This window comes from Aedes albopictus, chromosome 3, assembly GCF_035046485.1.
Source record: "Aedes albopictus strain Foshan chromosome 3, AalbF5, whole genome shotgun sequence".
Classification (NCBI taxonomy): Eukaryota; Metazoa; Arthropoda; class Insecta; order Diptera; family Culicidae; genus Aedes; species Aedes albopictus.
Window position 1 is genome coordinate 176,881,612 of NC_085138.1, and position 15,049 is coordinate 176,896,660.

Sequence of the window (15,049 nt, forward strand, 5' to 3'; positions counted from 1 at the left end):
TTGTTCTTTTTGAGATTTTGATTGCAAATGATGAGCAATTATGCAAACTTTCATCTCACAAAGACCCGTTCTATAATTTGTTAGGATTCGCAAGATTTTGGCATTTTTACCAATTTTCTGAAATATAGGCACAACTCAAAATCAGTAAACTTTTTCAATAGTGCAGAAAATGGTTTGAGATTCAAATTTTTTTAAAAAATTATATTTTTAATGCTATTACTGATAACTGAGACAGATTTTGAGTTCCTATTGCAGGAAATCAACGATATGCTCTTATAAAAGGGGATTTTTTTAATTATCGTACAAATTAATACCAAGGTTATCAGAATTCAATGGATTTTTGTCACAGGTAGGGTTCATATATATATGAACAAAAACAAAATTGAAAAAAATCAGGGTTGCCTAATTTTCCGGAAAACTCCAGTGGAAAACCAACATTTTCCACAGACACCACCTAAGAAGGAAGCATCATAGACACAATGCTTTTTTTGTGAAATCATAAGCAAATTTTCTCAGCAATTGAACAAAATACAAAATGAAAACTGTTTTCCACAAAATTTTCCACTGTTGAGGAAAATCGGTCGGAAAAGTTGGAAATTAATTGAAAATTAGTTGATCAACAGTGAACATTGGAAATTCGAGTTTTTCTTTCACTTTACAAACTTGCATCTAGTTGAACATGTTTTTAAATGTGGACATTCATTTCCGTATCATTTTGTCTATCCTCTTATTTGAGGGTTGAAAATTATGTATTTTCAAAGTTTGAATATATTTGGGACACCCTAATCACCAGCAATCTTACCAACTATACAAGTAGTACTTACCCATAATGCTTTGGATATTTCTTCGGCTCATGTTTGTATCCATATCTGTGGATTGGAAACACCACAAAACCATGTTAAAACCCCATTGTTCTAATTCACATTCTAATCGACACAATTGGCACATACCCGTACGCATGCTGATGATATCCATATCCGTAGGTATTATAGCTACGCGCCGAAGGCTGCTCACTGGCCGCAGCATCCTGATCTTCGTCACACACTGTTTCGGTTTCCCCGTTCACTCCTACGATATCGGTACAGGTAACAGCTCTTCTGGAACGTACGACCGCAACTTCACTGGTACCTGAGGTTTCCGTGGTTGTGCTAGAGGTGGAGGTAGTTTCAGCGGTCGTCGTTCCCTTGGTATCTGTACCATCAGTTCCAGCATCCTGTTCGGTCGTTTCCAAAGTATTCAACACTTGATCTTCACCGGCGACCTGATCGGCCGTCACTTCACTTTCCGTGGCGCGCACTTGTTTTTCTTCCACCGTATCAACTTCCCCTTGCAGTTCAAAGGATGGAGCTGGTACTGCCCTACCGGGGGCAAGAGTTGCTACCAGAGCAAACACAATCACAGCCGCGAGTTTCATTTTCGTGCGTCGTCTCTTCCAGAGGGACGCAAATTTTTCACCAGGCGCGAGCACTTCACCAACGAACTAAGGGTCGTGTGCGGAACAGGTGGGTTTTTAAGCACTTTTTGGGTGGCATGCCGATCAAAGATCAATGGACGCTTTACCATTCTTATTGATTTTGAATAAAAGGTATTGGAATGCATGGTGATTATTAAACCATGCTCAGTTTGTATGAGATCGGTATGCGTTAGGTACAGGACCTTTTCTTAATGGAATTTTGTTAAACTTCTTGGACATAGAGTATTGTATGGCAAATTTAAGCACGTTACAAATGCTAAACATCAAGCACACAGTCACTAACTGCGGTCAGTTTTTGCACAGGTTTTGAGTGAAATTTTGTTCTAGGATAAATGTCTGTTATCTGTGGTCGAACTGAATGCAGAATAACTACCGCAAACATTTTAACTACGTATATCAAACAACAGATGCATTGGTCGGAAAATATGAAGTTTCAAGTATTTACTAAACATCAACTCAAGTTTTAACCACAGTGATTTAAATTTTTCACAGATTATAATGCACATCCCAATTACATATATTTTAAGAAAACCTCAACGGTTCCAAAGATGGATTGATTCAGTCTTGTTTTCGTGAGTGTCACTGACCAAGGGACGATACCTGCTGCAATTACCACATCGCCAGAATAATTGTTTATTTTTTTTTCGCGGTGGACGGGGTCCGGCTGAACTGCAGACTGCGATGGACTTCTGCAAGCAAGCATTAATCGGTATTTATAAACTGCTTTCAGAATGACCGATTACGGTGGCTGGCTTCAGCAGGGGTTTTTAGAACTTTCATAAAACACGGCATAAATGTTTTCATGAAATAATGAATTGCTTTAGGTCATTGCACCAATTGTAACATCTCAGTCTCACTTGTTCCTAAAAATGCTATGTTATGCTTGTCATGCGAATTCATTTAACTGTCATTGATTTTTTCAATACAATTGACATAGCAGTGCGTTTTCTACTTGATTGTTCGGAATTTCTTGAAAATGTGTCTAGAACGTTATCAATTTTAACTTCTGTTCGTTCCATAATTTAGTACTTATAAGTTAAACATTCAAGAGAATCATGAAATATTTGTATATAAACTCTCTGAAGCAGAGATAAGTTATTATTGATTAACGCTATGCCACATGCTCCGTTATACACAACATTCAAACCCCTTTAGTTCACCACCATTAGGAAGTGCCACTGCACTGGAATGTTTCGAATCAGACCAAAACATATTTTTTGAGGTCAGTTATTATGAGCAGCTGTGCAGTACCGTCAAACGGGGTTACTTGCAACAGCGGTGTAACTTGCAACACGATGACATACACTAAATGTGAAGCATTTTCTAATAATAATGAAAACTAGTATGCCCTACTATTTCGGTTATAGAGATTATGTGTATCAAAGATCGATTTAGTATAAAAATTAGCTTTGTTTCTTTGTTTATGGTTTAGCTACACTGCTAAAACGGATTGCTCATTTTATGCCATAAAAACAAGTATGAAAATCGTGCTTGACCTCCCCCTTATGGTAAGTGCGATAAGTCTGATGACCTTGCTTGCAGTTAGGGTACTTAATAGTAAGCTTAGCCAAACGATAAAAGTTTGATAAACTTATCGACTAAGTGATGCAAAAAATCATTATTATATTCGACAACCACTATGGGGTAACTTGCAACAGTTGAATTTGACGAAACCTTCTATTATTTATCTTCATTTCACGATATATTTGACAGAAATAACCGAAATGGATCATTTATTGATTACGTAACGCGTTTATTTTCAAATGACAATTCATTTTTTACATTTTTTTTTTGCACGTGACCTTCAAACATTGTTAGGCAATACCACATTTTGAAGTTTCATTCATGTTTCATCATGTTAAAAGTTCAATTTTTGTTTATGAACGCTGTAAAGCAATCACCAAAATCAATTCTGAATGGATGGAGTAAATTATTTCAGTTTAATACCCTAATTAGCGAGTTTGACATTTAGAAAGTAGAGTAGGTGTGTCTCATTCATGTTAATTTAGCTGAAATTGCCAAACACCACTTCAAACTGAAAACTACTTGAAGATGACTCACTCTACCTTTTTAAGAAATGACAACAATCATTGTTGACATTTTGTAATGAGTGCTAAGTTACGAGAATCGTATATATTTTGTGTTTGAGGGACGTGAGACCTGTTGCTAAACGATATACTCTCGCTTGCAATAACTTTCAATCCATTCATGAAAAATTATATGTCAATTGGTTAGTGTACATCTTTTCATGGTGTGTTTCATGCATAACATCAAAAATTTACAATACGACTAAATACTAGAATGTTAGTGCTGTTTAATGATAGCTAACTTAGCTTCATGTCCTATGTTGCAAGTTACCCCACAGATGGGGAAACTTGCAACAAGCATGTATTTCGCACCTCCTGATTAGGTGGCAACGTATTTTGGTAAACCAAGTGCTGCATAGTATTCTACTCGGGGTAATTAGCGTACACGATGCTTCACAGGATGTTTCAAATGTTTAGATTTTCGATGATATTGCTTCAAAGTCGAAAAGTGTTGCAAGTTACCCCATTTGACGGTAATTGATATCATGAAAGAAAATAAGCGCCAGTTGCCGTGCTTTGTTGCGGCTAGGAATATTTGGTGCCAACCGTGATCGTGTTGTTTGAAATCGAAAAGAAGTTCAACTTCCTTTATGGTTGGTTCCGTGTAAAAATTTTCATGGTTTGATGGCTCTATGAATTTTAGTCTTTAGAAGTTTGATTTTATTTAGATAGTTTTAAAATGCCTGGTCTTTATTCCAGTTATGGCAATCAGATTTTTTTTTGATTTTTGGTACCCCATTTTATAAGCAAATTTTGTAAAGTTTTGTTTTTTTTTAATTTGGCATAACGTATGATAGCGCCCGCAGAAAAGTTTCATAAACCACAAAGAATCAACATTCTCTCTCTCTCTTCTTGGCGTAACGTCCTCATTGGGACAAAGCCTGCTTCTCAGCTTAGTGTTCTATGAGCACTTCCACAGTTATTACCTGAGAGCTTCCTCTGCCAATGACCATTTTGCATGCGTATATCGTGTGGCAGGCACGAAGATACTCTATGCCCAAGGCAGTCAAGGAAATTTCCTTTACGAAAAGATCCTGGACCGACCAGGAATCGAACCCGTCACCTTTAGCATGGTCATGCTGAATACCCGTGCGTTTACCGCCTCGGCTATATGGGCCCATAAAAGAATCAACATATTGAAATCAAATACAATGATAATAGATTAGTATACGTACTACTCGTAGATATTAAACTTTTATATTAAAAGACAGGATTTTTAGCAAAAAAGTGCGTCATATAAAAGCGGTTTTATTAGGTAAATTTTCTAAAATTCTCTAACGTGTGAAAATTATAGTTTTTCATAATGATTTTCCGTTTTGAGCCAAATTTGAAATGATAAAGGCGTTGCCTATTTTTTAACGATTTAAGGGTATACGATATACCAAATGGTTTCGTTAATCATGCCTCGAAATTCCGCGGTATTTATAATTTATAAAAATATCGCCGCCTAAAAGTTTATGTTGGCGAAATATTAGTCAAAACGGGCTTGTCAAAACAAAAATCTTTTTTTTTTCTTTTTAAAATTATAACACGAGAACGATTTGTTGGATTGAAATAATTTATTTGAAGATAATTGAGGATATTTGAGGATTAGAAATATACTTCGCGAATCTATGTTGGATGTCATATAATATCAATTTTCCAAAAACCTTACCCTTCGATTTCTTTAAGTTTTTTTTTGTGGAAAACCGACTTCCAGCCTCAAAATTTGCCAAGTAGCATTGGAAATCAAACGGTTCTATCTATTTTTCTCGAATTTTTGTTATTTTTCATCGATTTTCAAAACAAGTAAAGGCAAACAATTATTGATTTTTTTATGTCAAAAATTGTGCTTATCAATGAAGAATACACATACACATTTCCTACATTTAACAATACATACATTAGAGCAAGTTTGAAAAATAAAAAAAGAATTTGTGGGACCTTCTGAAATAGAATGGTTTAAGAAGCAAAAACTCCTTATTACAACCGCCATCTTGAGTTTGGAGCCGCCATCTTGAATTTTAGGTCGACATCTTGGCTATTCTGGTCTTACATTGCATGGAGCCCAAAACTCTATAAAATAGCTGCCATCTCGAAATGTAGGCCATCGAACTGCCATTTTGAATATTCTGATCACCATTTCTGGACTCTGGACCATACCAAATATACCCATATTGCATGGCTTAAGAGCCTAAAACTACTTAAAATAACCGATAACTTGAATTTTGGACCGCCATCTTGTATATTCTGGTCATCATTTTTGGACTCCGGACATCTTCTCCCCACCAAATATACTCACATTGCATGCCTTAAGAGCCTAAAGCTCCTTAAAATAACCTCCATCTTGGACTTTTGGCAGCCATTTTTGATTTGGGCCCCCATCTTGCATATTCTCTTCACCATTTTAACCAAATATACCCATATTAAGGGGCTGTCCATAAACCCCCCCCCCCCCCGCGTGGTCATTAGTCCATACAAAAATTTTTATTAGTCCATACAAAATGGCCATTGGCCGAACCCCCCCCCCCCCCCCTAATGACCACGTAGTTTATGGATAGCCATGATTTTAGAACCTAAAACTTCTTAAAATAGCTACCTCTTCTAGTTGTGGGCCGCCATCTTGGATTTTAGGCCGACATCGTGGTTTTGTGGTTTCCATTGATGACTTTCGCATAAAATTCGGCAACCATGCTAAAAATTAGAAAAAAAAATGGTGCAATTTGTGTGTCGCATGATAGAATTTGGTTCTGTTTTATATATGACCGGTTCACCTGTGCTGGTCTGGATCACTAGAATTGCCATATTTCCGGAACGCCTTGACCGATCCGCACCATTTTTAATAGCTGGGTAATTCTCGCTAAGACCGGCCCAATATTTACACCTTGTCTTCAAAAATGTTTAAGGTGCTGATTTTCTGAAAGTCATCGCTAAAAAGCACGGAAAATAGGGTAAAAGGGTATAATACGCCCCACCGGGGCAAAACGCCCCCCTTCATTTTCTAGCGATTTAAGCACTTTTTGCATGCGGGATCGATTGGAAATCTTTAATATTGATGATTAATTGCCATCAAGCTGGTCCGTTAGTTGATTGGTATAGAAAAGCAATAAAAATACCAAAAAGTCTGAAATTGAGGCTTTTGACGTAATATTTTACCTCTTGCAAGCTGGCTTCATTGTAAACGAAGCCAGTTCTGTTCGCTTATGTTATTTTGCAACTTTTATGCAGTTAAACACTTGTTGAAAGGCCCTCCTAGGATAAACATGTGGTAGAATTATCCCCTGGTACAGTTTTATCACGGGGCTGGATGTTTTTCTTTTGATGGGGCGTATTGCCCCGTTTGTTTTGATAAGGTAAATTTTAGAACGTTTTCGGAAATCGTTTCAAAGCTTCCATAGCCGCCCCTCCAGAGGTAGAGTTCTCATGCAACACTTCACTGACTTTAGAAACAACGATTTGCAGTGGACAATAGATGGAATAAGGCGCCAATTTGAAATATATTGCCATTTCTGCTTAGGGGGGGGGGGGCATATTATACCTGTTTACCCTACATTTGGTTACTCAAATTGATGGACCCTTTGTTAGTTAGAGCCACAACAATTTTTACAGACCCCTCGATTTTGGTCAAATGGTGGCTCATTTAACCGTTATGTGGCCAGAAAACTTTTTGCTTTTTTCTACACCGTGTATTTTAAATGTGTACTGGGTACCCGGGTACCCTGCCGGCCACATAAGGGTTAAACCGTTATAAATTAAAACCTCCATGTGTCGATATTGAAGGGGCCATCGACTCAAGGAAATATCGAGTAGTGGAACAAAAATCCTTTGGGATGCTTTTTGGGGGGCTATCATAGTAACCTAGAAATTATTTTTCAGTATGGAAAAATTTACCTCCATGAGTCGATATCGAGTCAAGGAACATCGACTCATGGAGGTTCGACTGTAACTCGAAAGTTTCTTCAAAAACCACCTCAAAACGAATTGTTGTTGAAAAGAAGAAAGATAGTGCTACTATTTACAATAATAAAAAGTTGGGTCGGCCATATTGATTTTGGCCGCCATATTGGATTTTTATACCAAAACATTTTTTTCACCAAGATGGCAACCACCGATTTTCAAAATTTTTGCATCAATTGAAAGCTGAGACAGGCATCTCTAATTTTTTGATATGTTATGTATAAAGGGGTCATAGATGTATATAGGGCTCATAGATACACTTCCGATCAAGAGTTTGGGGTCACCCCCTCAAAAACAGGTCATTTTTTAAGGCCCATATCTCCGCCAATTTGCGTCCGATTTCAAAACCCTAGGTTTCATTCAAAAGATAATAAGTCAAAGAAACTTTGAACATGATTTAAAAGAATCTTTTTCAAAAAAAATGTGTGGCAAACTCAACGCAAATGTGTGCCAAATTCTCTAAAAAATGAATATAAACTTACGACAGTGTCGCTGGAAATTGGGTCGACCAAATTTTAAGATGAAAGTGGTAATATAACCTATTTTCTATTAGCTTTCAAGTGCTTTTTACAGAACTTGGCTAAAAAATCTAGAAAAAAAGTCATCGACCAAAAGTTTGGGGTCACCCCTCAATATGATGTATCAGCCAAAAGTTTGGGATCACTATAGTAAAACATGGAAAAGTGATTTGGTGATATCTTCGTCATCTATAGTTTGATTTTAATTCTTTTTGGCTCATTTCAAAGATAATTAACTAAGGACTGTATCGTTAATTATGAGTACACCTGAAAATAGCTGTATTTGGAAATGTTGTATTTTTTTTTTGTTTAGAGAGACTTAACCTCTGGGGCATTCATCTCTGTATGTTGTATTTATTTTATAAATTAAATTCAATTACATTGTTTATTGACCATCAGAAAAGCCCATGACATGATTGTATATTTAATTTTTCGTGATTCTTGCCACTTCTCGAACTTTTTTCTTGGTGTTTTTCATAAGGTTTTGGACAACCGTTCCGACGACGGTTTTGCTTACGCTGACCCAGTTTTTCTTGAATTTTGTGACTTCCTCTGCTCCTCTATCCTTTATCCGTAGTTTCCCTTTCATCATAGTTAACTATTTCTCAACGGGCCTTATTTGCGGGCGATTTAGAGGATTCATTGCCCTTTCCACAAATTGACCATTGTTTTCTTCATACCTGTCGAAGGTGTCACGCGCATAGTGGCAGGATGCCAAATCCGGCCAAAGTGATGTAGGACCTTTGTGCTTTCTGATAAGTGTCAGTGTGTTCTGGGGACATTCCGTCCGGTACACTCAAACCTCCTTTTAAGTACAGTAAAACCTCCATGAGTCGATATTGAAGGGACCATCGACTCATGGAAATATCGAGTAGTGGAACAAAAATTCTTTGGGAAGCTTTTTCGGGGGACCATCATAGTAACCCAGAAATTATTTTTCAGTATGGAAAAATTTACCTCCATGAGTCGATATCGAGTCAAGGAACATCGACTCATGGAGGTTCGACTGTAATGAGTCGGGGATACTTGAATGGATCGATTACGTAAATGGATTCTGTTTTTGACTTAAATAGAGTTCATGCTCTTCCATTACAGTTTCTTCAAAATATTTAGAGTATTATCGAAATAAGCCAATGGACCGTTAGGCCGAAAAAGCCATTAGGCCGAAAAAATTTTTAGGTCGAAGAAGTCATCAGGCCGATATATCGTTTGGTCTGAAAAATGTCACGTGGCCGAAAAATATTGTCACATCATAGTGTTTATTTGGCCGAATAGGTCATTAGGTGGAATTGGCAATTGGGCCGAATAAGTCATTAAGCCGAATAGGTCATTAGGCCGAATAGGTCATTAGGCCGAATAGGTCATTAGGCCGAATAGGTCATTAGGCCGAATAGGTCAAAAGACATTTTCGGCCTAAAGACCTTTTCGGCCTAAAGACCTTTTCGGCCTAAAGACCTTTTCGGCCTACCTCGGTTCCTTGCTAACGGCTGACAATAACGTGAGCCGTGAAATACGAAGGCGCATCATCAGTGGAAGTCGTGCCTACTATGGGCTCCAGAAGAAACTGCGGTCAAAAAAGATTCACCCCCGCACCAAATGTACCATGTACAAGACGTTAATAAGACCGGTGGTTCTCTACGGACACGAGACATGGACGATGCTCGAGGAGGACCTGCAAGCACTCGGAGTTTTCGAGCGACGGGTGCTAAGGACGATCTTCGGCGGTGTGCAGGAGAACGGTGTGTGGCGGAGAAGGATGAACCACGAGCTCGCTGCACTTTACGGCGAACACAGTATCCAGAAAGTGGCCAAAGCTGGAAGGGTACGGTGGGCAGGGCATGTTGCAAGAATGCCGGAAAACAACCCTGCAAAGTTGGTGTTTGCTAACCATCCGGTTGGTACAAGAAGGCGTGGAGCGCAGAGAGCACGATGGGCGGACCAGGTGGAGCGTGATCTGGCGAGTGTTGGGCGTGACCGAGGATGGAGAGCTGCAGCTGCAAATCGAGTATTATGGCGGCAAATTGTTGATTCAGTAATATCATGAATTTGATGTGAACTAAATAAATGAATGAACCTTTTCGGCCTAAAGACCTTTTCGGCCTAAAGACCTTTTCGGCCTAAAGACCTTTTCGGCCTAAAGACCTTTTCGGCCTAAAAACCTTTTCGGCCTAAAGACCTTTTCGGCCTAAAGACCTTTTCGGCCTAAAGACCTTTTCGGCCTAAAGACCTTTTCGGCCTAAAGACCTTTTCGGCCTAAAGACCTTTTCGGCCTAAAGACCTTTTCGGCCTAAAGACCTTTTCGGCCTAAAGACCTTTTCGGCCTAAAGACCTTTTCGGCCTAAAGACCTTTTCGGCCTAAAGACCTTTTCGGCCTAAAGACCTTTTCGGCCTAAAGACCTTTTCGGCCTAAAGACCTTTTCGGCCTAAAGACCTTTTCGGCCTAAAGACCTTTTCGGCCTAAAGACCTTTTCGGCCTAAAGACCTTTTCGGCCTAAAGACCTTTTCGGCCTAAAGACCTTTTCGGCCTAAAGACCTTTTCGGCCTAAAGACCTTTTCGGCCTAAAGACCCTTTCGGCCTAAAGACCTTTTCGGCCTAAAGACCTTTTCGGCCTAAAGACCTTTTCGGCCTAAAGACCTTTTCGGCCTAAAGACCTTTTCGGCCTAAAGACCTTTTCGGCCTAAAGACCTTTTCGGCCTAAAGACCTTTTCGGCCTAAAGACCTTTTCGGCCTAAAGACCTTTTCGGCCTAAAGACCTTTTCGGCCTAAAGACCTTTTCGGCCTAAAGACCTTTTCGGCCTAAAGACCTTTTCGGCCTAAAGACCTTTTCGGCCTAAAGACCTTTTCGGCCTAAAGACCTTTTCGGCCTAAAGACCTTTTCGGCCTAAAGACCTTTTCGGCCTAAAGACCTTTTCGGCCTAAAGACCTTTTCGGCCTAAAGACCTTTTCGGCCTAAAGACCTTTTCGGCCTAAAGACCTTTTCGGCCTAAAGACCTTTTCGGCCTAAAGACCTTTTCGGCCTAAAGACCTTTTCGGCCTAAAGACCTTTTCGGCCTAAAGACCTTTTCGGCCTAAAGACCTTTTCGGCCTAAAGACCTTTTCGGCCTAAAGACCTTTTCGGCCTAAAGACCTTTTCGGCCTAAAGACCTTTTCGGCCTAAAGACCTTTTCGGCCTAAAGACCTTTTCGGCCTAAAGACCTTTTCGGCCTAAAGACCTTTTCGGCCTAAAGACCTTTTCGGCCTAAAGACGTTTTCGGCCTAAAGACCTTTTCAGCATAAAGACCTTTTCGGCCTAAAGACCTTTTCGGCCTAAAGACCTTTTCGGCCTAAAGACCTTTTCGGCCTAAAGACCTTTTCGGCCTAAAGACCTTTTCGGCCTAAAGACCTTTTCAGCCTTAAGACCTTTTCGGTATAAAGACCTTTTCAGCATAAAGACCGTTTCGCCCTTTGCGGCCTAATGACTTTTGCGGTCTAATGATTTTTGCGGTCCAATGACGTATTCTGCCTAATGACCTATTCGGCCTATTGACCTGTTCGGCCTAATGACGTGTTCAGCCTCATGCCTGGGCCTAAAAGGTCCCTATAACAGATGTTTTTGAAACCGTAGCATATTTACATTTGTTTTGCTGTGAATACAGTCAAATTCCATTTAAGTTGCGTTACTTAAATGAAGGGACTTCAATAGAATTTACTATAATGGATTCGACTTAAATGGAGGTTTGAGTGAATATTTCGACGTTCATACTTGAGAAGTTCGAGAAAGGTGACGATTTCATACCACATTGTCAAATTGCTTGCCAAACCAACACATTTTCCCAATTTTTTCGCAAAAAATCGATTTCTCCTACTTCGTAACATCCGTGCCACACTTCACAGTGAAAAACTGTACCCCTGGAAGTGCCTTGTAGTTCAATTTGACATACAGGGGATGGCCAAAATGTTTGGGATAGGCGACTTTTTTTCTCTCACAAAAAAATTCAACATGCTATAACTTTTCGTAGAGTGCATCAAAAAATCTCAAATTTTGACTGTTTATCAACCTGTTATACGTGCATCACTGGTACAAATTTGTGCTCGATTGATTAAACTTTCGCAAAGTTATAGCCGCTCGGGTGAAACACTATTTTTAAGACAGCTCATTTTTGAGCTGTCATATGTCGGAAACATGTGAACCGAATTGAATGAAATTTTGAACGTAAACTAGCAATATACAGATGCTTCACAAACTATTAAAACATAGATTGTTTTTGAACGTTGAAAAAAGTTATCATGGATTGACACTTTTTGGATTTTTCTCGAAAAAAGGTAATTTTTTTACGTCAATGTCAATAAATTTTAGTGTTGATGTCCAAAGATTTTCCACTTTTGTTCTCAAGTTATCTCTAATCAGATATATTAGAGCCTATTTAGATTGAAGAAAGAACAGATTTAGAAATTTTTGTATGGTATTGTAAATTTGACTTATTTTCCTCTATATGGGTAAAAATTTCAACCCGGTATAACTTAATTCGTCGTGAGAAAATATTACATTTTATAACGTTATATTAAGTATCAATATATTGTTCATAAACGTTAAAAAATTCATTCAATTCGGTTCACTGGTTTCCGAGATATGACAGCTCAAAAATGAGTTGTCTAAAAAGTAGTGTTTTACCCGAACGGTTCTAACTTCGCGAAAAATTATTCAATCGTGCCCAATTTTGTACCAATCATGCACATATAATAGGTTGATAAACAGTCAAAATTTGAGATTTTTTGATGCACTCTATGAAAAGTTACAGCATGTTGATTTTTTTTTGTGGGAGGAAAAAAGTTGCCTATCCCAAACATTTTGGCCACCCCCTGTACGTTTCATTATCCATGATTATGCACATGCAATTTTCAAAACATCGTCGTACAGTTTCCAAGCCCGAGTTTTCATATAATCCGCTAGAATTTGACTGCGTTTTGGACATTTCTGTTTTGGGTAGGTCTTAAGGGAATTACGCTCCTTGGCACGTTGAACCCAGTGGGGTGACACGGCTGTCAAACTCGGTACATCGCCGCTCCACCCAACATCATTTTTGGTACGGCGCGTTTTGGTACCCACTTTCTGGTCGGTTTACCCTAACTTGTTCCTGATTTTCGGGTGTGTGGCTCGTGTGTTGCTAGTGCTTATTTCGAAAATTACACATTTCGAACGAAATCGTTGTTTTTGATGATTGTTTCTCTTTCTTTATCACTTTGCACGATATTATATGTAGCAGCGAAGCAGTGTCGATGTTTCCAGCGCATTTTTTCAATGAATTAAGCAATCAAAACAAAAACATTGGACGCCATGTTTAATCGAATGCTGGGTAGATGATTCTGGCCCTTCGTCATCCCCCTGGTTGAACCATACCAACAGTCGTTCCGCACTTTTTTGCGTAATCTCTAATGGATACCTCCTATTTTCTTCAACGATTTTGCAAATTTTGCTGTCCAAATTTGACTTGGACGCACCTGTTTTTTTGCCGCGTCCGGGTAAGTTTTTCAGTGTGTTATGCATACCGAATCGTTTGATAGCATTTTGGACAACAAAAACCCTAACACATTCATTTGTTGCTAATTTTTTTAGCGATGATCATTTTTCATTGCAGTGCCTGGTCACAATCGATTTTCGCTTCTCCTCCGTAAATCCTCGCATTGCAATTTGCACAGTGGCTGATTTCGTCATTTTAGCGCGCTTAATTAATAACTTTTTAACTATGACGTTCAGCGTCATAGTGTCTTCGAGAAAGTTTTTCGCTATAATAAGGAGCTTCTTTTGAATTACTGTGAAAATTGATCAATCCCCCTAAAAGTGAGATAGAAAATTTATTTTTTGAATTTTTGAAGATACAAGGTTGGCGTCTTCACAAAAGTTGTAGAAAATGTTGTTTGGAGCAACTTTGTCGAAGACGCCAACTTTGTAACTCCGTTACTTTTCAAGATACGTTACGTTTTCTTTCATCAGCCCCTTGAAAAGGGTAATTTCGCAATAACTTTCTTATAACTGATTCTACATTTTTCGCATGTTCTACAAAGTTATAGATAATAGAAAAATACACAATTTCGCCGAACGCTCATTTCAAAAATAAAATAGTTATAACGATTTTTATAGTTGTTTGGGCCATATTTCAAGCATATGTAACCTAGCTATAGGAAATTATTTGCAAATTTCTTTTTACGCATGTGAAAGTACAAGTTATTGTCTCTCTTAGAAAGCCAAAATCATCGAGCTGTTGGAAACTGTAAGATGGTTTTGGTATAGAAATTTACAACCATTTATGTTACTTTTATATGGGATTTATTTATATCTTAAACATAATTATTTGACAGTTCATGTCAGCTTGCATTTTTATTGTTATTGTGACTGTGTATGAATGTTTAGAAATGTATGTGGCGTATTCTGGACCATTCATGAAGTACGTTACATGAAAACTTACCATCTACCCAACTAACAATTGCAAGTCACAAACAAGCAAGCTTGCTGAATTGTTGCTTAATAATGGTAATGATAGCTGAACTAAAATTATGCTCAACACGTAACTGTTTAAATGATTTTTCAATTGAGAAAATAGTCAATGTTCGACTTTCCTCATCGGTATCAACAATGATAAATTAAAACACTTTTCAAAAGTTTAACAAGAAATTTATTCGACAAGCATTGATTCTTTAACAAAAGAGTTTAACAAAACTTTTGTCTGCATCTTATTAAGCTGATGTATCGATAAGCATATGCTCCTGAACAATGTGCTTTTCACTTGTCAAATAAACGCCTTCAGCCCGTCATAGTTTGACTCAGAACTTTGTTCGGATTATGGGATAAATCATGGCTAAAACTGACGAGCGAGGATTTTTGGTAGTGTTGTACTATTTACAACAGCGCGCGTCTTGAAGGGTTAAAGAACCAAAATTTTAAACGAATCACATAAAATAAAACAGAATAGAATTATGTAATTTAACAATAAGTGCCAAGAGACTTAACCAACGTAAAAATGAGGTATTTATTTATTATTATTAGTATGTAACAAGA

The 15,049-nt window shown here is 38.2% G+C and overlaps 2 protein-coding genes across 11 annotated transcripts in view; both read right to left on the bottom strand.

Annotated features, from left to right (window-relative positions):
* The window catches only part of LOC109403306 (zwei Ig domain protein zig-8), a 911,020-nt gene that overhangs the window by 357,231 nt on the left and 538,740 nt on the right, over positions 1-15,049 (bottom strand). The gene's annotated exons all lie outside the window — the stretch shown is intronic.
* Positions 802-2,397, bottom strand: LOC115261319 (uncharacterized). The gene has a single exon (XM_062860753.1). The coding sequence runs from the start codon at positions 1,412-1,414 to the stop codon at positions 920-922; it is 495 nt and encodes a 164-aa protein (XP_062716737.1). The 5' UTR covers positions 1,415-2,397; the 3' UTR covers positions 802-919.

What these genes read in the sequence shown, in the direction of transcription:
- LOC115261319 (XM_062860753.1), bottom strand. Translation starts at nt 1,414, where the DNA reads ATGAAACTCGCGGCTGTGATTGTGTTTGCTCTGGTAGCAACTCTTGCC.